Here is a 23,409-nt window from a genome sequence, read left to right as displayed (position 1 = left end):
AATTCTAAGCTAGTTTATACTTTGAATTGCTTTATATAGCAAGACAGCTTGCTGTTTTCTGGTTCTGCTGGGATCGGTAGCAGTAGGTGTCCTGTGGTGGGCTGGTGGGACTTTTGATAACTCGAGGAGATGACAAAGGGCGTGACAGTAGGTTTGCACTGTTCAGTTAGAAAAGCAGGCTCCTCTTTTGTCATTATTAAGGTCTGACAGTTTATTGGTGTGGGAGTAAAAGAATAAAGAAGAATTTTAAGGAGGTTAGATTCATTAGAATTATTTCTATTTCATGAGTATCCCATTCATGGGAAAAACGCCATGCCCCATTTTGTCCCTCTTCTGTTAAACATAAGGCATAAAAGAGGTGGGTAATCCTAGTTGACACATTTCTCACCAACACGCATCCTAATTAATAAGATTGCGGTAGTAAAAAATTAGCTCGCATAGATTGTCATGAAATATACTCTCCACTTAATAAATTTCTAATACATCCATTATACAATTAATACAGATTTAATATCACAAAAATGGGCTATTAGATTTTTTAAAAAATTCATATATAATTATGATATATCAGAAATTTTTTATTTACATATAGTACAGCCTTTTGCTTTATTTACCCAAAACTCTATGATGAAGCTCAAAATTGAGTCGCCAATTATTTGTATAAATAGAGATCGTAATTTGTATGGAGGAGAATTAAGCGGTGCAATGAGATATAGTCAAAAATGTAGATAAAACTATAAAAATCATGTGAAGTCTAAAACTTATTCAAACTCTCAAGCTAATGAAGCTAAAGGTCCATTTACAAGAGTCCAAGCAAAAGCTCAAGAAAGTGCCCAATTAAGAGCCAATGGAAGAGCCATATCAAGAAGAAATATTTGAATTTATATTTTAATATTTAAATTGTATGCTGTTTCTAGAAAGTTTGAATTTTCAAACATGACGGCTTTTATGGTTGGTCACAAAAAAATAATAAATTAGAAATGTGGTTAATACTTTTCTTCATTAATGACCACTTATAATTCTCTTCAAAATTTCATCTTTTTTTATTGATTTTTTATCATTGTAATTTCTATAAATTAGACTGATATGTAATGAATTTTGATCAGTTGTTAAATAAAATATTTGAGTAACAATTTTTTCTCTTGTTGCTTGGTGGTTGGTGGCTTCAAGTGTTGTATTTTATTTGGTGAGATTAGATATTTATCTTTGCTTTTCTTTTAAATTATTAATCATCTATAATACTTGCTCTAAATTTTTCATCACTCTTCATCCACGTCCTAAGCTTCTTATAATATCAATAAACCAACAGTCAAAACCTCACAACTATTCTAAACTCCTCTTCATAGCTCTCGACCATACTAAAGCATATTAAATATAAGTCTTGTTCCTATTCCTCGACACCCTTATAAACTCTTCCAAAACAAACCATCTACTCCATATCATAGTACACATTCTGAGCTAACCACCAATAATCATTTTCAGTCATTTACCCAATCTTAAGCCAATTTTATAGAAGTGATATTTCAAATCAAGCCAAACTTGCCTAATCTATATCAATCTTTTTATTTTAGCCATCATTCAATTCTAAATTTTTTAATAATTTGCCAAAATCTCCACATAACATCTTTATACCTAATACCAACATATGTAACAATTTTTAGTATTAATCTTACTATAAAGTACACCCACCACAATCATATTTAGTATCAGAGCAAATCAGGGAATGAGCAATCTAATGACAAGATATTTTAGGGGAGTATTCCCATTATGGTGCGCCTAATGACTCAATCTTTAAAATTATGATTATAATAAATTTTACTACCATTGATAAATTAGGTATTAAACTTTAGTGAGAATTCATTTGCATCTATGTGAAGATGGGTTTGGTGATTCATTTTCTTAGGGAAGAACTTTGGTGTTTTTCAAACTTGCATCTTATGTATTTTCTTTATTCTTTTACCAAGTATCCACTACATAGCTTTTATTATTAAAATAAATTTTACCACTCATCATAAATTTGGTATTAGATTTTTGGTAGGATTCATTTGCATGCATGTGAAGATGAGTTTGGTGATTCATTTTCTTTGTGAAGAATTTTGGAGAGTTTTTCAAACTTGCATTTTATATGTAGTCTCCTTTTTCTTTTATCAAATGTCTACTACATAGCTTCTCATTATTCAAAAGTTGATTGAGATATTTTTTTTTTCAGGCAATTAATTCAAAGTTTATCAACATAAATGATTACTCCGATTATAATTTTTAACTATATTTGAAAAGAGAAGTAATTATCCAAATTAATTTGTATATTTGCTTGATTTTAAATTTTGCATTTAATTTTTTCAAGTCTCATATTGTATACATATTTTCTACTTTTATTTCATCTATTTAATTCTACGGAGTAGAATTATTGAAGAAGGGGAGAATTGATGCAAATCAATATAATGTTATTTATATAAATGCAAATCATATTTTGCATGAAGGAGAATTAAGTTATGCAATGAGAAGTGATATAAAATAAAGAAAAAATTATAAGAATCAAGTGAAGGCTTAAAACACATTCAAACTCAAACAAATGAATTTAAAAGTCCACTTACAAGAGCTCAAACAAATGCTCGAGAAAGTGCTCAATTAAGAGCCTATTCAAGCTTCGTCACAAGAGCCCCATCAAGATGAGTTATTTGAATTTATATTTTGTTATTTTTATTTCAATTTCATTTTATAGAAAGTTCGAGCTTTCAAACTTGGCTACTTTGATGGTTGGTCTTAAAAAATAATAAATAAGGAATGAGGTTACCACTTTCCTCCATCAATCACCACTTACCATTCCCTTTAAAATTTCTTCCTCATTTTCTTAACTTTTTTTTCATTTTAATCCCTATAAATAGGGTTGATAGGTAATGACTTTTGATCAGTTGTTGAATGAAATATTCGAGTGAGAATTCTCTTTTATTGCTTGGTGTTTGGTGGCTTCAAGTGTTGCATTTTCTTTGGTGAGATTATATATTTATTTTTGCTTTTCTTTTAAGTTATTCATTAATCATTTATAACACTTTTTCTAAATTCTTCACCACTGTTCATCAACGTCCTAAGCTTTTTATAATATCAACAAACTAATAATGTAAGCCTCACAACTATTATAAACCCCTTTTCATAGCCTCAACAAAGTTAGAGCATATTTAGATCTAGTCTTGTTCTCTAACCCTTAACACCATCTAAATCCATTCAAAACAAATCTTCTTCTCTAGATCATAGGTACGCATCCCAAGATAACCACCGATAATCATTTCTAGCCATTTATCAAATCTTGAAGTACTTTCCCAAAAGAGATAATTCAAATAAGCCCAAACTAGCCTATTTTAGATTAGTTTTTTTTGTGTAAGCCTCTATCCCCTATTAAATATTTCAGCAATCCACAAAAATCTTCACATCACGTCATTATTACTTAACACCGAACATCTATAGTAATTTTTAGTATTTTATCTCATCAAAAGGCTACCCACCTTCTTCATTATCTTTAGCTTAATTTGCTTCTTTTTCGTGAAGTAATAACTAATAATTTCTGATGAGTCAGAAGCTCAATGGATCAATAATTTTAATATAATGTTAACTATATGAAAAAGAATATTATATGCCATTTTGATTATTGGAATTAATACGAGTATTTATAATCTTAAACATAGTAGCTCAATGCAAAAGAAATTTAGTGAGGGCTTTGATTTTTAAATACTAGAGAAAATAATTATTAACAATGAACATGATTTTTTCTAAGAAAATGAAGCGCAATCGTTAAGTGTCAAATCATTTAGTACACTTGGTTAGTTAGTTACTGGTATAAAGCTACTTTACATTTCATTTATATACTCATTTTTATTAGTCATAGTTTTTGAAACGCAATGTAATGTTTACATTTTCTTTGACACAGATATCACTTGGTTGTCACCTAGTTGTTGGCCTATGCTAACCATTTATAAGAATTGGGCTAAATTCAACATAACAACAGCGGTCCCTTGATGAGGTTTGGACCTAAGAGTAGTGGAGTAGGGAATCACCTTTAGTTCTCATTGAGGGTTGTCTTAAAAGCATGTTTGCCCCTCCCCGCATGGATTATAATAATCTTCTAATCTATCCTGCATGATATGAATTTTCATAGATTTTCTATTATTTTCAGCATTATTATCATAGTCATATTCATTGCATTGTTATGAACGACAGTCATCAATTTATATGAACATGCAATAGAGGCAACAATGTGCAACATTTGAAATAAAATGTAAATATTTAAATTTGTATGGTGTTTCGTAAGACTGGCAAAATTTGAAAATAATATGGAATTATTTTAAACAGAAGAATTATTGCAAAGTATAGACTAGTTGAGTATATTAATTTTCATTTAATTGCTCAATATGAAGAAATTTATACTAGCATGCACGTAATAGCTTAATTCATAAGTAGAAATTGATGAGCAATAGCCTTAAGAATATTTTGATCCCCATAGAAATAATAAAGTATTTTAACACAGATGCTTGATTTTTTTCAGATTGGATTTCTTTATTTATAATCTTGTTCTTCAATGAACTTCCTAGTAAAACATCAATTTCTCATTATATGATAATTTCGTGGTTAAGTTATAATTAACTAAATTAACCTCAAAACGATTTCTCGTCTTTCATATTTTGAAGCCTGACAAGTCTATATCAAACCTTGATTTGCAAAAGAATTTACCAAAAATCAGATTTCTTACCTATATCCCTACCTTTTCTTTCTTTTTTCACCTTCCTTCTTACTTCCTTCTTCTTTGCAGCAGGTTATCAGGATGGGAACTAAGACTGCTCAAGTGACTTGAATGCTGCGGCTTATGACTATATATATATATATATTTTCTATATATAAATTGGTGGAGCGTGGAGCTTTTTTTTTTTGAGTGTATACATCATAGTTCTCGAAAGATTTCTTTATAAATGATCGGACATGACATTCGAAGAAAAATATACCTCCCATGGGGGAGTAAATGTTATCTTGAAATGAATCTTACTCATTCGAATGATGAAAATCTTTAAGATTTATGTGTCTATGAAAGCAGGGTTTTTCCTCTATCTTGCCTGCACGAATAGATTTATTTTATTTTTGGGTCTATAAGTGCGAGCCCTTATAGTTAGGGTCTGTTTGGGGTAGCTGTAACTTATTAATAAGCAACCGTGAAGCTGTTAAAGAATAATCTGATGTTGCAAAAAGCTGCAGTCACTATTACATTTTTTTTTTGAAAAAGTCAAACCGCAGCTAGAAAGCTGCCACCGCACCTAGCCACGAACGGAGGACAAACACTGATTTTAGCGGCAGTTTTTTATAAAAGCTGCCAAAATGCAGTTTATCCAAACGGGCAAAACTCATCGCCACCACACCGCCACCCCAAACAGACCCTTAATTACATCTCTAGAGCTATGAGCTCCAGAGAAAACTCTCAATTAAAATATCAGCCTATATTATTCAGATTTCAATGTTGGATATTTCAAAATTTTATTTTAAGGTGTGATGATTGGATTCAAGTTCAGAGTTCCCATAAAGATTAAGTTCAGATATTGTGGTTTACAATTCAATGATAGTGTGTCATGGAAAGACTCAGAAAATGGATTTGATGATCTCAGGGATGAATGTTTTCAGACTTGATTATTATTGAAGAGTTTGAATTGAGATTGGGACAAAATCAAAGTGGGTTGAACAAGATTGGATGAGTTTGGAGGTTTGAATTTTGAAAATAGATTCGAAAAATTGATTTTGAGAAGTTTTGTAAGGATCCCTAAATTAGAGGGATAGAGTTAGGTAAGAATGGTTTCTTGATGGAGGCGAAGCTCTAATTTTGACTTAAATCTACTATATAAGGAATCAAAATAGGTGTACTAACCGGAAATTTGGGATTAATATCCCCGGTCACGATGCTCCTGACTTTCCATTGTCCTGGGTGCATTAGTGTCCTTCAACTATTAATCAGCCTTGTAACCAGACATTTTCACTTAACACCATACAAATGACAAGTGGAGAGTATGTTAGCTAAACGGGTTAGAGGTGCATTCGTCAGTAACAATGAGCTATTTCATTGTAGAGCACCTACATAGTTTTAGGGTATAAGAATATTTATTTTATACGTCATAGTTCTTTGCACTAATTAGGGAATGTAAAAGTTTAATTTAGACTTCTGGACTGAACTAATCTATGGTATGTTTGATCTTTAGTTTTGTTTATACGCTAGCCATCCTAGAATTCACAGTTGATCCACAAAGTTGGTGGTTTCCATGATCTAAGTTAATGTGGCTTAGATTTTTGTTTGGGATTTGATATTTATAGAGATGATTTGTTTTAACTCGTATGCTAGTCAGTCATTTGTGATAATCAGGATTTCTTTCGAAGTTTGATGTTTTGCATTTGATTTTTTAGGTGGATGTTGTCCATTTAGTTTTGTTCTTAAGTTTAATTAATGTGAAGTTTTCTTTGAAGCTCATATGTCATTTGTAAATTTATGCGATTAATGTCTTTTAAAAATTTTTATATTTAAAAGTGGTTTAATTGTTTGTTTTATTATGGAATTTTAATGTGTTTAAGTTTTTTAAGATATTTTATTTAGTTTAAGGTCTTTCAGTACTTTTAAGTTTTCTTTCATTTAGTTTAAGGTGTGTTGGTATTTAAATGTTTTAGTATTTGAAGTTGTTTTATTTATGTGTTTAATTTGTCTTGAGTTATTTAGATGTTTTGCTTAAGTATATAGGTTATCTTATTTAAGTGTTTAAGTTAATTTAAATTATTTAAAGTGTTTTAAAATTAAGGTTTTAAGATTACTTTTAAAATGCTTTAAAACATTTTTGAAATTAAGAATATTTAAAAGTATTTAAATTATTCTTAAAAGTTTTTTCTTGTTGTTTAAGAGATTTTAAGATACTTTTGAAATATTTTGAACTTATTTCTTAGAGGTTTTAAAATTATTTTAAATTTTTTTAAGTTGTTTTTTAAATTGTTTTTTTATTTTTAAATGTTTTTAAGTTATTTTAAAATTATTTCACTTTATTTTAAATAATTTTTAATTTTATTTTAAATCGTTTTAAATTATTTTATTAGTTTTAAATTTTCTAAATTGTTTTAAAATGTTTTAAATTAATTTTTAAATCGTTTGTTATTTGGGCTTAAATTATTTTTAAAATTATTTAAAGTTATTCTAAATTATTTGAAAATGTTTTGAATTCTTTTAAATTAATTTTAAACTATTTTTAAATTGATATAAAAATAATTTTAAATTATTTAAATTGTTGTTTAATTTATTTTAAAATTTTCTAAATTGTTTTTACTTAGTTTTAATCTGTTTGAAATTGTTTTTTAAATTATTAAAATTGTTATTTTAAACTAGTTTTAAATTATTTTTAAATTCTTTTCAAATTATTTTTAAATTCTTTTCAAATTATTTTATTTGTTTTTAAATTAGTTTTAAATCGTTTTTAAACTATTTTGTATTGTTTTAAATTATTTTAAGATGTTTTAGATTATTTTAAATTGTTTCAATTTTTTTTAAATTCTTTTTATGCTCTCTTAAATTTTTAGCATAATTTTTAATATGCTTTAAATTATTTTAAAATTGTTTTAAATTATTTTAAAAAATGTTTTAGTTTATTTTATTTTTAAAATCGGTTTAAATTTATTTTAACTTATTTCTATTTTGTTTTAAATTATTTTAAATTCATTTAAAATGTTTGATTTTGGTATTTCACTTTTTCTTTTATAAAGGTTCTAAAAAGTTATTTTATTCCTTAAAGAGATATGATTATTTTCATTTAAATTGTTTTAAAATTCATTGAGAAGGGTTTTAAATGTTGTCTTCAACTGTTTTTAGTTTATAAAAGAAATATCATTTTTGATAAAATGTTTTAAATACATATACTTGCTAAAAATGACATGTTATTGAAGCCTTCACAAATTATACCTACATAGCAGAGGTTCTCCTTTTTTTTTCTGAATTATCCATTTTCATACACAAAGGCATAAAAGAAGGCATGGGTGGGTCATCATACTTGCACATATTTTTAACATGAAGATGAAACACATCGGAAAAAAATTACACTTACACATGTTTGGAATATAATGAGAAAACACATGAATAAATTTTTTACTAACTAATACTCTTAACATGAGGAAACACATGAAAAACCTAATCACATGGGTTCTCTTGTACGAAGCATATGGATTTTGTTAGCGTGAAATGTGCACATAACATATGGAGGTCTTATAGCATGAAACATGCACCTAAACTCATGGATTTTCTTTAGTATGGACTTGTGCATAACATTTGGAGATTCACATATAAGAAACTGAAGACAACCACATGATTCTCCAATTGTACAAAATATACACAATGAAACATGGGGAAAAGTCTTCTATTGCATGAAACATCCCATGCAAGGCAACAAACTACACATGAAAGCTATATGTAAGAATAAACTATGTGAAGATCTCATTTATAAAATCCAACTGCACATGGAAGTGACACGTTAAATTCACACATGGAAGCAAATCACATAGAAGTCTTACGTATAAAAGGAAATAAAGTATGCACTACATAGGTGAGTGAACTACACATGCAAGTAGTGAGAAGAAGAAGATAAAGATGAAGAAGCATAGAGATGAAATGGAAGAAGAGCAGCTGCTGGAGATGGAACAGAGGAGGAAGAAGAAGAGGAGAAAAAGAAGAGGAAGCTTACAGTGGAGTAGATCGACCGGAGAACACTGATAGAGGGAGCAGACAACTGGGCGAGCACCAGAGCGGGAGAGAGGAGCGAGAATGAGTGTCATCAGAGAGTGGGAAGGAATTGTGAGTGGACAAGAGTGTCACATGTGAGGAGAAGGGGAGGTATATATCGAGTGGAGATGTTAGGAGCCTAAGGGACGCGTTAGTCGACCATTGAAAATAAATGGGAGTCCCACAGATCGCCGATGGCATGAAAGTGCCACTAGGTGGCACAGGGCGCCACCTACTTTATTGGGGCGTTGGTGGTACTGTTCTGTGGCACGGTGCACCCTTGTGACAAGGGGGCATGACATTATGCCGTGGTTGTACCAGAGGTAGTCTTGTGCGGGGGCGCTAGATACGTTAATTTGTGATTATTGTCAAAATGATGACCCTGACTCTCTTGGAAGAGAAACATTCTTTTAACGCCCTCCCCCTTCCTATTGGATTAGGGCGGACTGAGCGCTCTTTCTTTCAGAACAATGATATTTTAGATGACAGAAACATATCTTAAGAGTTTAGGATAAAACATTTTTCCTTAGAAACTCCAACTCATATTGAAATGATTTTCGAATGAAGTTGAATTCTTTAAAGTATGGGTTTCTAATATTGTTTATATTCGAATATGATTAATCTTGATCCTGCAGTGATATACTCAAAATCCTAAAAACTTCCATGAAGTCACTTGTTGAAAACACACTTTACAAAATTTATTTTTGGATTTTAGTGGTAAAATCGCCTGAAGATAATTCTTAAATAATCAAAATTTATTTTTGGATTTTAGTGGTAAAATTGCCTGAAGATAATTCTTAAATAATCAAAGATCTTCCATTTTTCTGGATCGAATTATCGACATATCCTTCCATTTGATATAGACAAGCATTTCGAACATTCAGATCGCGACCCGTAGAAATCAATATTAATAAGACCTAAGTGGTTCCTTCCATTTGATATAGACAAGCATTTCGAACATTTAGATCGCGACCCGTTGATATTTAGAAATCAATATTAATAAGACCTAAGTGGGATAACTTTATAGTTATACATTTTATTTAGAGTTCACCATATGATGTATACTTCTCATTCTTTGGCATCAAATAGCCCATTTTTGATTGGCTATTGTGTTCAATCTTTATGCACATACATCAAAGAGCTTTATATTATGACACATTAGGTTTTTTTTTTAGTCTAGGGACTGTCACTTTTGGGACAGTCTTGACGTATAGCTGAGACTTATATGATAGATTTCCTAAACTTTCAAATATAACATTAACGAGTTTGTTGGTTTCATTTTCACTTAAAAGTGAAAATTAAAAGGAAGGTCCGGGATTGTATGTCTCGTTAAACTGATTGATTTTAACTCACTTCACTATTGACATATTTTGCTTCAACAAATTCCATGGATTCGGAAAAAACTCTATTAATTTTGAGATTATGTTCAGAATTTTAAAGAAATTGAATACAAGGATGATTTTTTTGGTATTTATTGGAAATATTGGATTATGGGGTGATTTTGATTCCCAACTTTGCAAAAATAGTTTGAATTTGGAAAAAGTTGGAGCACAATTTATCAATTTTGAATAATCTCTTGAACTTGAAAGATTTATTTTCAAAACTGTCTTCCTTAGGAGCTTGTGTTTATTGTCACCTATCTTCAGAGATATATTCTATTATGTCATGATCAACAAACTGATCAAGTCAATTTCTTTTCTCCCTATTTCTTTGTTTTTATTTTTTCCTTTTTAATTTTTTTTCATGTTCCTCTTTTTCTTTTCCTGTCCTTTATTTTTTTTTTTAATCTTTGAAGAAGACTCTTTGGGGGGTGTTTGGCTGCAGGAAGGATTTAACGTTAGCAAATCCAGATTTATTAGATCCATCTCCTTGCTAGATTTATTAAATATAGATTTAACATGAATCGAAGGCAAAATTAAGACCTTAAATCAGAGGTTTCCTAAATCCATGAAACTTGTGTTTCTTTGTGTTTGACTGGATTTAGTAAATTCTGGCCATAAGACTTAACAACCCCATTTAATTTCAAGATCCTTTTAAAAGGATTTAAAATGATGTTTAAAAATTAAAGTATATATTTTTTTTTTCTTGTTCACGAAACTCCAGTCTGACCTAATATCTGGATGAATATACTCAAATCCACAATAATTCGAGAAACATGCACCTATTCCCATTAATTCTCTTTAGTATGAACATACACATAATATATGGAGATTTTATATATAAGAAACAATATACTACCACATGATTCTTAAATTGTAAGAAATATACACAAAAGCACATGGGGAAAAGTCTTCTTTTGCATGAAAACTTTCACATGCAAATCCTAAGGGCAATAAGCTACTCATGGAAGCTACATATAAGTATAAACTATGTGATAATCTCATATATAAAAGCAAACTACACGTGGAAGTGACACATTAAATTCACATATGCAAGGAAATCACATAAAAGTCTTACATATAAAAGGAAATAAAGTATGCGCTACATAGGCGAGTGACTACACATTCAAGTAGTGAGAAGAAGAAAATGAAAGATGAGGTACAAAGAAGAAAATGGAAGAGAAAGTGTGTCGAAGAAGAAGTATAGAAGAGTTGGAAAATCGGAGGAAGAAGAAGAGGAAGCTTACAGCGGAGTAGATCAACTCGAGAACACTGAGAGAGGAAGCATGCAAGCGAGCGAGCATTAGAGCGGGAGAGAGGAGCAAGTAGGAGAGCCGATAGAGAGTGGGGAGGAGTCTTGAGTAGCCAAGAGTGTTGCGAGGAGAGGGGGAGGTATAAATCTAGTGGAAGTCGATGGCTGAAGAGAAGCGTTGGTTCGTCACCTCATTGTCTTGTGGTGCCGATGTGCTGGTTACCTTTGCCGTGCAGAGGCACTGCCTTATGCCGCTGGTGCGCTCGAGGTAGCCTGACATGGTGAGCCCTAATACGGGTTCGATCTGAGCCCGAAAATGCTCATTTGAAAGGTTTCGACGATCCATACACATTTGCGAAGTCTGTTCTGCCCTCACTCTTTTTTTTTTTTTTTTTTTTTTTTTTTGCGTGGGACGATTCTCATGCATAAAAGCTCACTACGTAAAATTTCATATAAAAGTTGTCCGATAGTCATCAAAATTTATTTCATGCTATTCATAATAAATAATAAATCAAATGTAGCTTATACAATGATCTGTAGTGAAAACAACAATTTCAGGGCACAAATGATAATTTCAGAATATTCTCTCATCGAGCTACATCTCGATCCAATTTTATAATTTGATTAAAGTTAATTTTATTTGATTTTCATTTTGCGTGATTTATTTCAAATTTAACTTAGATACTTGAGGTGAATGAAGAGTTGACCAAAAGTGATGGCAACATAAACTATTAATCTATTTCCAAACCTTCCATTGCATATCAAAGAACTTGAACTGTTCCATTTTCTGTTACAGTGCAATGATTTGGTTAACAATGATTTAAATAGATGAACAGTTATAATTTAATCACGAAATTAAATTATAAATAACAATTTACTTATTTTTACATACATACATAAGTGTATAAATGATCGTAATGAAGTATAACTTTTTATAAAAATGTATTTGATCATCATTAGGGTTTGAACAAAATTAAGAGATAAAATTTTGAGTTAAAATGTAATCCCACTCTTGTAAAACTTTGGGTAGTACAAAATGTAGCAGGAATTATTTTAGTGTTTAATTTTATCTTGTACTAAGTTATATAAGGAACAAGTTTATCCATAATTTAACAAGTTAGGGACCACCGTACTCTTCCTAAACTTACTCATAAAAGAGGCTTCAACTTTAAATTAAAAATAAAAAAAAATTCAAAGCAAATTTAAAATTAATGTCATCCTTATCTAGCTTTTCTTGTACTCTTCCAATGAGTTATATATCTTGACTCATGTTCTTGCTCATCAGACATTCGATGATCTTGAGGACTTCCGTTGACTTAATTTTCTATCTATTTGGTGAGCTGAATGTCAATATTTTTGCCAATCTCGTTCATGAAATGAGATCATTTAAACTTCAATGAAAATGATCCCTTTGATCGTTTTATTATCTAATGCTCAAATGTTGATCATAGTTGACCTGATTGATCATCTAGTAGATTTGATCCCCAGTTCATGGGTTATTCTTTTAGGAGGATTTTACTTCTTTAAAATCATAACCTTAGGCTAGAGAAGGCTACCTTTGTAGTATTTAGTTATGCCACTTAGTTGGGTTTGAACTTTTAGAAGTTTGTAGTTTAGAAACTTTTTTGAGAGCTTCTTCGTCCATAGAATTTGGTTAGCACTTTCTTTTTTAAGAGTCTCTTATAAAGTTACAAAGTTAATATCTTAAGTGTACTACATGATTTACTTGAAAATTAGGAAATTTCCGTTCTATGATTTTTATATTTTCTTTTGAAGTTTTCTTATATTTTTGGGCTAAAACTGTTGTTCGTTTGCTTTGCATTTTGTGTTTTTTAATGTAGTCTATATTGTTTATGTCATTTACATTGATAATTAAAAATCAATGATGATTCTCGATTTTCTTTTCTTAAGTTGGTTATGCTCACAAATAAAATTTGGGTGGTTTGGAATCACTTTTGTTTTCTATTTTAAATTTTTTAATTTTATTTTATTTTGTTTTGTTTTTTTTTTTTTGATTTGAAGTAATATGCTCACAAAAGAATTTAGGGGCTATTTGAGATCACTTTTATTTTTTAATTTGTAATTTTTAATTTAATTTATATTTGTTTTTGTTTTGATTTGAAGTAAAGCATGTTTGGGGGTGATAATTGTTTCTAAAACCACTAAAAATACCCTCAAAGTTATTTGGAGTGCTTTTAAAAATAAACACATCTGTTCATTTTAAAAAATAAAAATATGCAAAAATTATACTGAACAAACAAGTCCTTAAAGCAAAATCAAAAAAATAAAAAGAAAAACCAAAATTGATCCCAAACTAACCCTAATAAATCATCATCGCTAACTTTTCATCTTCTTTTAATGATGCCCCTTTTGTTTATCATAGCTTGATTACTTGGTTTTTTCTTGCATATGTTTCAGGTTAGAAACGATTTGTTCGCTTGAAGATCTCTTTTGTGGCGTGAAGTGTATTCAGTTTGAAGACAACTGCATTAGACTTTGTCTGAGGACGCCTATCCTTTCTATTGATTCCTCAAGGCTCAAAAAGAGTCTTGGCTGTTCCTCACAGCCAACAGGCTGGGATCATGAGTTGCTAATTGAAGTGTCAGACAAAATGGAAATCAAGAATATTAAGGTTTCATTTACAAAGTTGTTACCGAACTTCACAATCTTCCATTTTCTTAAGAAACTGAACATATCTTACAACTCAAATGTGCCACCGATTTAACTTATTTGGGTAATTCAGAGTTCAGTCTCCCTCTGATGTGTAGTGATTTTAATTTTCCAGTGCGGTCGTAACTGTTTAATTTTAGTTATGTTGTAAATACAGGCTTAGTGTTAATTCTGCTTGATATAGGCTCTGTTTAATTTTAGTTATGTTGTAAATACAGGCTTATTGTTAATTCTGCTTGATATAGGTTGAAATCAGCTCACCTGCGATGCTATTCAGTGCTTAGCCATATGAGGACCCATTTATTGATGCTGTATGAATCAATAAAGAGGGCCTAACATTCTCTATATGAATAATGCACTAGCTTAATCCAGTATCCATTGATCTTCTATCTAAAATTTATGAATACATTTCCTTTTCCTTCTACCATTAGCAATCTTAGCTACCTTTGGGAAGTACTATTTCTGTCATCTGCAAGTAAACATTTGAGTGAGTCTTTGATTCCAGTAACTTCCTCTATACGCCCACATCATCTATTTAGATGACCATTTGGACCCAATGTTGTGAAGTTCACTCCATGAGTGAATTTTTTCGCGCTCTTCAAACAATGCATGCATAGTAGTGAGAGCAAACTAAAAAAAAAATGTTGCTTTCTTGATAGTACGAATTCTAATTGGAAATATACCAATTATGGAGTGAAGCACATTAAAAAAAAACAAAATTTTGCCCATTAAGAATCTAACTAGAGTCACCATTAGTTAGAAGAGAAATCGAATAATTGATAGTGCTACATATGATATCAAGGTTTTTTCTGGACATCCCCACTTTAACTTTAGTCCATTTGAGTCTTTCTTAGAAGCAAGCCATGATCATTGCAAGTTCTAATGTTTGTTGAAAAAGATGAATCTCATTTGGAGTTTATCCAAAGTTGGAGGTTTGAGTTTTCCCTGGAAGACATGAGACTATTTGATAGGAATGAGACAAGTGTCCACAACCGACCCAGAACAACACAATCCCAAATAACTAAACATTAGGCCTAGAATTCGAGAAATAGGCAATTATCTCTCATACCCTAACCTTAAAATTCAACAAAACAATCACATATCTTAACCCTAAGCATATTAAGCCCTATTTATACCAAACAAAAATAACTAAAAAATGATTAAATTTACTTTATAGCCTTGCGCCTAAAATAGGTCTTCAAATTATTTGGAGCTCAGTATGGGTTTAGTGGGGCTACTCGACTCAATGGAGCATGAGACGGAAGACGTCGATCTAGCTTTACTCTCCTCCCAATAATATACTTTGTTCTCAAGATATACAAGATTAAACTATTGCTGGATCAAGTCATATGGTTGCTCTCACGCGACATCATAATTTGACAATACTTTCCATTTAATCAACATTTTTTTTCCCACCTATCGATTCTTGGCGCACCCTTTTTAACTCAATTGGCTCAAAGAGAACTTCCATATCTTCAATCAAAGTAGGGAGAAGTGAAGATGTGGGCACGCTATCATCAATAACACATTTCAGTTGTGATACATGGAACACTAGATGGAGTGTCAACGAAGATGACAATTTTAAGCGATAAGCCATTACCCTAATGCACTGAGTGATCTCATAAGAACCAAAACAGCGTGGGGAGTGCTTCTCATTTCCGCTTCTGGCCAATGTCTTCTGCTTATAAAGTTAACGTTCTTGATGCATCCAATCTTCTACCACAAACTGCACATCCCTTCGATGTCCATCAACTTGCTTCTTCATAAGTTGAGCTTTCAATAAGAATTCCTTCAATTCCGTCAACACCTTATGCCTCTCTTCTAAGTACTGATCCACCGACGACATTGAAGTTTTACTGTGTCAATAATGCATCAAACGAGGTGGATCACAACCATACAAGATTTTAGGAGTGGTCTGAGAACTATATGATACGATGTGTTAGACTAATATTCTGCCTAGGTTAGCCTTTTGTAATGACTTCCACGCATAAATTTCAACTTGTGGAGCACTGGGACACCAATTAGTCCTCCCCTGTTTCATACTCCCTTTTGATGCCCCCTCCTGGTTGGCTGAAAAGTAATGTGGACAAGGCTTTTCTCCCATCCTACTGAGGTGGCATTGACTTGGTTGTTCAGGACGAGAAAGGTGTCTTCTTGCGGTTGTCGGTCGGTTTATTTTATATTTGAAAATGATTTCAAATTTAGTTTAGTATATATAATTTTTATTTGAAAAATAGTATTTTAATTTTGAAAATAGGAGACTAACATGATCTCATATATTTTAATAGTTTAAATAACCGAACACAACACTACAAATAAAACACCGATCCTAAAGAATAGACACATAACATGACGAGTTCGATTGAATAAACTAAAATAATTTATGACATCTGTTTTGTCTGCGAACCTTTTGTGTATTAACTGACAAGTCCCTTACCTAATATTGAAGAGTAAGTATGATTTATTATGGTTAATTACATCCTAAATGACCTAAGTTACTTAAGAAAACTCTCAATAATGATCATATGTACCTGTCTTCAAGAATTCAACGTTTAGGGTTTCAAGGTCGGACGTGAAAAATCAAGAGGGAAAGGATCAAATAAGAACAATTATTTTCAGAATCCAAAAGAAGAAAGATAGAGGATGGCATATATTCTGAGGAGAACCTCAGTGACTTTGTAAACTATCCTATTGTTCGGCTTCAATTTTTAAGAGATTTTATTTAATGTTTCATCCTGCCAATTTTATTATTTAGTGCTTACATTTACCTGATCCCGAACATACAAATAGCCTAGAGACATAAGGGTTTACTTCGTACCAAACGACAACCTCAGAGCCTAAAGAGGACTTGTGCTGCACAACATGATTGTGCAGGAGCCTAAAGTTAAAGTGATGATTTATGTCGTGCTAGACGAACCACCTCAAAATCCTATAGTTTGTTTAATTCTAAGGAAGGGTTTGGCTGAAGTAGATCATGTTTTAGTCTCGATCCATCAACGGAAGTCCTTTGTTGTGTTGCCTCGAAGCTTGCTCCGAGCTCCTTGCTGATAGCGTCTCCATGTTTAAGGTTTTATGTTTTATATTTTATGTTTTATCATTGATTATTGTTGTTAAAGTTAAAGGGTGTATTTGTTCATATGTTATAGTGATCCATCATAAGTAACCAGACTGCTATTTTCTACCGTAAAATCTGACAATATATAAACAAAATGCATATAAGTAAAACATGCTACATAATGCAATAATGAAAAGGAAAACCAACTATAACCATGCGTACTTGGGCCTTTGCTACTGCGGCGAAAGGGTTAGTACAACATAATATAACAGTGTACAAGAAATGGTAAGAAATCCAGTGTAAAGAAGCAAAATACGTTTTAAGAAAGTAAGAACGAGCAAAACAAAACTTGATGTTACATATAAAAGACCGACCTTGATGTTACATATGAAAGACTGACACTAAATGTAAGAATTTGGTAAAGGTGGGGGCTCAGAGCTGGGCTGTGCTTTATAATCTAATTTTTTATAGATGCCACCAGTTAGACAATCTAAGGAGGATAATTCCATGCTGCAATCAGTAAGAATTTGGTAAAGGTGGGGGCTCAGAGCTGGGTTGTGCTTTATAATCTAATTTTTGATAGATGCCACCAGTTAGACAGTCTAAGGAGGATAATTCCATGCTGCAATCGAAGCGATTAACGAGTGGAATCTCGTAGTGTCTTATTAAGGTTTTTTTAACTTTTTTTCATGCAAATAAGGTTTACATAGCAGTAAAAAATAATAGTTTCACAAGTAAAATATTTTTTTTGTTTGTGTCATACATATAAATATTTTGAAGATCAAGTGGTCCACCATTTAATCGCCTTGATCTGGCTTAGAGCTACCACTAATCTAAGAAAGTCAGGAGCATCCTCCCCCAAGGACTGATGAATAGTATCATAGGCTATGCTCTCCCTTCATCAAACGTCATTGAAGCAGGAGACACTATTCTAATTCCCACTTTTAGCATGCATAAACACTTTCATCATCGTCCTAGAAGAAAAGAAAATAAAATAAATCGAAAAGAGGAGACTGACCCAACTCCCATAAACAACAAAGTGGAGGGTGTAGAATGACGAGTGAGTTGGCCTAAAAAAGTGTTTAAATTCTCCCAAAAAGAAATATCAATTATATCAGCTTGACATAGCGGGCAAAAATGGGCCAAAGCAGTGCGGAAACGGTGCCCAAATCATTTTTCAGAACAACGTCTAAGACAACCCCAAAACAATGCTTTTAATATCCCCAAAACAACACTCAAGATTAAACCAAATCAGCCAACAAAAGTGTTACAAAATAGTGCATAAACCAGCCCAAATCAGCCAACAAAATGCCCCAAAACAGTGGGCAAAAGTCCACAAAACTAACTCCAAATTGTAAGCAAAAGGCCCCATAACCGCAACCCCAAAACAGTGGGTAACCAGCCCAAAAAACGGTGTTTAGAGGCACCAAAGCTGCGGCCAAATCAGCCCTAAACAGTTCTTGCATTTAAGGGCTCAGACTGCAGCGAAATCAACCCAAAAAAGTTCCAAAACATCCCCAAAAATGTGCATTTAAAGGTTAAAAAAACTGCAGCGAAATTAGTCTAAAATAGTCCTAAAATATCCACAAAAAGGTGCATTTAAAGGCTTAAAAAACTGAAGCGAAATAAGTCCAAAACAGTGCCAAACATCCCCAAAAAGGTGCATTTAAAGGCTCCAAAAAGTGCAGCGAAATCAACTCAAAACAGTCCCAATACATTCCCAAAAAGGTGCGTTTGAAGGCTCCAAAAGCTGCAGCGAAATCAACCCGAAATAGTGATTTTTAGTGCTCAAAATCAGCCAATAAAAGTGTTTCAAAACAGTGCATAAACCCGCCCAAATTAGCCAACAAAGGTACCCCGAAACAGTGCATAAACAAGCCCCAAGAAGATGAATTTTTATTCGGTACGTGCACCGCATGAACCCCTACATGCGGTACCGAATAAAAATTCGCCACGTGGAATGCGCGACGTGGAATGCGATTCCACGTGGCTTTACAGCTTAAAAATAAGCGTTTTTATGCCCGGCGGCCCGAATCCCGCAAAAAAAAATCATTTTTTTGTCATTTTCGATTCCCGGCCCAAAACAAAAAAAAGCGTTTTTTTGTCATTTTCGATTCCCGCCAACAGAAGAAAGTGACATTTTGTCTGCTTTAGGGTATTGGTATCTGGTATATTCTCATTTTTTCGCTCATGTTCGCTGGAGCTGGTTCGATGGAAAAAAATTTCGACGAAGAAATGTTGGTGGAATCTCAAAATACTTCTGAGAATCATAACAATGAGATGAAATCTCAGAATATTTCCGAGAATAATGAGATTGAGCAGAGTTTAGATGCGGCAGAAGGACATCGACAGGTACGTTGAGGTCTTGTTTGAATGCAGTTCTAGGTTTTAAGGAGTAATTTTATTGTTAATGAAGTTTGCTCTATTTTTAGATGAGTTTAAACGCTAAGTTTTGATTGGGTGGGATGTGGTGTTATTTAGGAAATATAATGGTGATACAGCGATTATTATTGTATTTGCTCTCCATTTCTTATTGTTCATTAGAATATTAGTTGGGATTTGATGTTATTTTGGTAGTATCTGGTATCATAATGTAAAGTGAATGTCTTGAGGATTTGATGTTATTTTGGTAGTATCACAGTGTTATTTTGGTGGTATCATAATGTAAAGTCAATGTCTCGAGGATTTAGTGTTATTTTGGTAGTATGAGAGTGTTATTTTGGTGGTATCATAATGTAAAGTCAATGTCTCGAGGATTTGATATTTTTTTGGTAGTATCACAATGTAACGTTTCTTTCATGTGGATTTGGTGTTACTTAGGTATTATCACGGTGATACACTGGTTGTTTTTGTAGTTGTTTTCCATTTCTGGTTGTTCGGTATAATATAAGTTGTGGTCTGATGTTATTTTGGTAGTATTACATTGTTGTTTTGGTAGTATCATAATGCATCGTTACTGTCGTGGTGATTTGGTGTTATTTTTGTTGTATCAAAGTGTTATTTATGTGACAGTATCACAACGTAACATTACGGACGCGGGATTTGGTGTTATTGTGGTAGTATCGCAGTGTTATTAAGGTAATGTTGGATCTGCTGAATTGATTTTATTTTAGGAGGCCAGTAACATGGCTTAACGTCATTTAATAGTATTATTATGGTATTATTATCTTGTTATTTATGTATTGTAAGATTGTATCTATGATGTTTAAATCTGCAGTCACCCGATACAGAGAAATTGCTTAATGCAGTTGTCCACAACGAGAATGAAGCATATGAACAATATTGTTTATATGCACACCATATTGGATTTACTGTGAGAAAGGAACACAGTGGTTTCTGGCCGAATTCAAAGAAGCTGAAGACAAATGATTTTGTTTGTGGTAAGACTGGTTTTAAGAAAGAGTTGAAGGACAGAAAGAGTGGAAGGACACTATCACTGTGAGGTTTAAAAGAGCGGACACAAGGACTGGTTTTCCAGCAATGATCCGATATTTCGTTGATTTAGATGGCAACTGGCCGGTAAAGAAATTCGTAGAAAGTCACAATCATCCGTTGGCGGAGGACGGTGACAAGCATCTACTGCGTTCCAGCAGAAAAATGTGTGATATCAGTGCTGATATCCTCAGAACAATGACAAAATACAACCTCCGCGGTTTCTTTAAGACAGGTTTATTCTTTGGCCATCCGCCTGGTTTCATTGGAATCTTTGGCGGCATATTCCAATAAAAGCAGCAGTAATGAGACACGACAGAATAATAAAACCCGAACAACACCGGAAAATTACCAAAATACAACTTCCGCGGTTTCTTTAAGACAAGTTTATTCCTTCCGATCCGCCTGGTTTCATTGGAATCTTTGGCGACATATTCCAATAAAACCAGCAGTAGTGAGACATGGCAGAATAATAAAACCCGAACAACACCAGAAAATTACCAAAATACAACCTCCGCGGTTTCTTTAAGACAAGTTTATTCCTTCCGATCCGCCTGGTTTCATTGGAATCTTTGGCGACATATTCCAATAAAACCAGCAGTAGTGAGACATGGCAGAATAATAAAACCCGAACAACACCAGAAAATTACCAAAATACAACCTCCGCGGTTTCTTTAAGACAGGTTTATTCCTGCCGATCCGCCTGGTTTCATTGGAATCTTTGGCGACATATTCCAATAAAACCAGCAGTAGTGAGACATGGCAGAATAATAAAACCCGAACAACACCAGAAAATTACCAAAATACGTAATATAACAAAACTACTCCCTCCGTGGTTTCTTGAAGACAGGTTTATTCCTTGGTTTCATTGAAATCTTTGGCGGCATATTCCAATAAAACCAGCAGTAGTGAGACACGGCAGAATAATAAAACCCGAACAACACCTGAAAATTACCAAAATACAACCGCCGCGGTTTACTTTTGACGTTTATTTCTGCGGATCGTCATACGCTTTAAACGAATACAATCTGAACACGACCGCGACGAAACCAAAATACAACCGCCGCGGTTTCCTTAAGACGTTTATTTCTGCGGATTGTCATACGCTTTAAACGAATACAACCTGAACATGACCGCGACAAAACCATAATACAATCACCGGTCATCAAAAACGACATAAAAATAAAACCTGAACAACACCTTAGAAATACAACCACCGCGGCATATTACAATAAAACGTGAAGACGACCGTGAAGATACCAAAATACAACCGTACAGATACTCCTTCAAAATATATCTATACAACGAAACCTGCAAAAACATTTTCATCCAATAAAACGTTGAGACGACCGTGAATATACAAAAATACAACCATACTGATACTGCACAAAATAGAAATATATGAATACTGCAAAGGCAAAGCCACATTGAAACGATAAATCTATACAACGAAATAAAGAAAAGAATTTCCATCCAACTGCAATACAACTAAAGCTGTAAAATTAATAACAATAAAGTCAACATATGAGTTCAGACTTTTTTAGCAGAGGCGATCCATCTGTAGATTTCATATGCCAATTCACCCCGAAATCTTGCCATTTCATCCTGCCACCGCAGCTCTTTGCTCCAATCTATTTGGTTGACATCAACGAGTTTTTCAATGTATTTGCAGACAAACATGCCGCAGTCAATGCTGTTATTTTGAGTTGGTACGCCATTAACCTTTGTCAACCCCCATGATCCGGGTCTCCTCGTACCAAAATATAGTCTGGCATCCGCTGCAAACATTGTTATCTACGAAAGGTGGGAGGAATATATGTTATGGAATGACAAATTTAATATGATATTGACATATTATGTAGTTTATGACTTACAACGTGCTCGCATACTGCCTTATGCATTTTGTTTGGTAATGAATCGTATATTTTCCATTTCTTATCCTTCAGGTCAGCAATCAGCAGTATCCAATGCTGGTTTTCAACAATGGGTAACAATAAAATCTCAACATCTTTCACAGTTTTTTTCGTAATGTGGCGCACAAACCTTAAGTTGTCACCACCTTCCATTTTCCGATATGCCTGCATGAATTGACACACTTTAAAATAATCATGGACTACATAAAAAATCTTATGACGATCATTATTTTATTTTATACATAGTATAAAGAGGAAACATATATGTATTGTCGGAATGATGTTGGATTTTGGCTCTTCCTCTCATGAAGAATTAGGGCTAATGCATCCATCTGGTCATTCCCAATCCATCCATTGCAGAGTACATCATCCATCATACCCCGATCAATATATATTGAACTATCTTTTAAGTGGACAATAAAGTCATTCCTGAAGAGTAAAAATAATACATATATAACATTACATTAATAAACTTCTGATGGAACGATTTGTTGGCTACAACTTTACAGGGTATTGTGACAAGCATTGATCAATATATGTTTGCATTTCTGCAGAGATCAATGCTCGCCCCGGGAAATCAACGTGTCTTTCGGTCACTGAGGACTACACATAAACAAAGCAAGCAACAAAGTCAATTGAAATAAACTACATATAGGAAATTGATCCAAATAAAATAAGAAATACCGATGTTGCAGATACGTCCACGACATGAGCAGAGGGAGGTACATATACTACTATCTGCAGAGATGTTTCAGGTATTGGAGAGGTGGCAGCAATATTAGGCAGTTCGGGGGTGGCAGCAGTAGCAGCAACTGGCTCATCTGAGGTTGCAGTATCAAATATTTGCTCGACAATCTCTGAAATTTGTACATCTGTTTTCTCTAGAGAGCCAGTACTGTTCTCATCAGTCTTTGTTTCCTCGGCAGATAAAATCT

At 32.9% G+C, this 23,409-nt stretch overlaps 1 protein-coding gene across 1 annotated transcript in view; it reads left to right on the top strand.

Moving 5' to 3' along the window:
* Positions 1–23,409, top strand: part of LOC110037814 — a 54,969-nt gene that overhangs the window by 15,490 nt on the left and 16,070 nt on the right. Inside the window, exon 8 of the mRNA XM_020742536.1 lies at positions 13,823–14,036. Coding sequence (XP_020598195.1) covers positions 13,823–14,036 — 214 coding nt within the window. The remainder of the gene's footprint in view (positions 1–13,822; positions 14,037–23,409) is intronic.

The sequence above is a fragment of the Phalaenopsis equestris genome, unplaced genomic scaffold, assembly GCF_001263595.1.
Source record: "Phalaenopsis equestris unplaced genomic scaffold, ASM126359v1 Scaffold225361, whole genome shotgun sequence".
NCBI classification, from domain to species: domain Eukaryota; kingdom Viridiplantae; phylum Streptophyta; class Magnoliopsida; order Asparagales; family Orchidaceae; genus Phalaenopsis; species Phalaenopsis equestris.
This window is presented reverse-complemented; position numbering and strand designations above follow the sequence as displayed.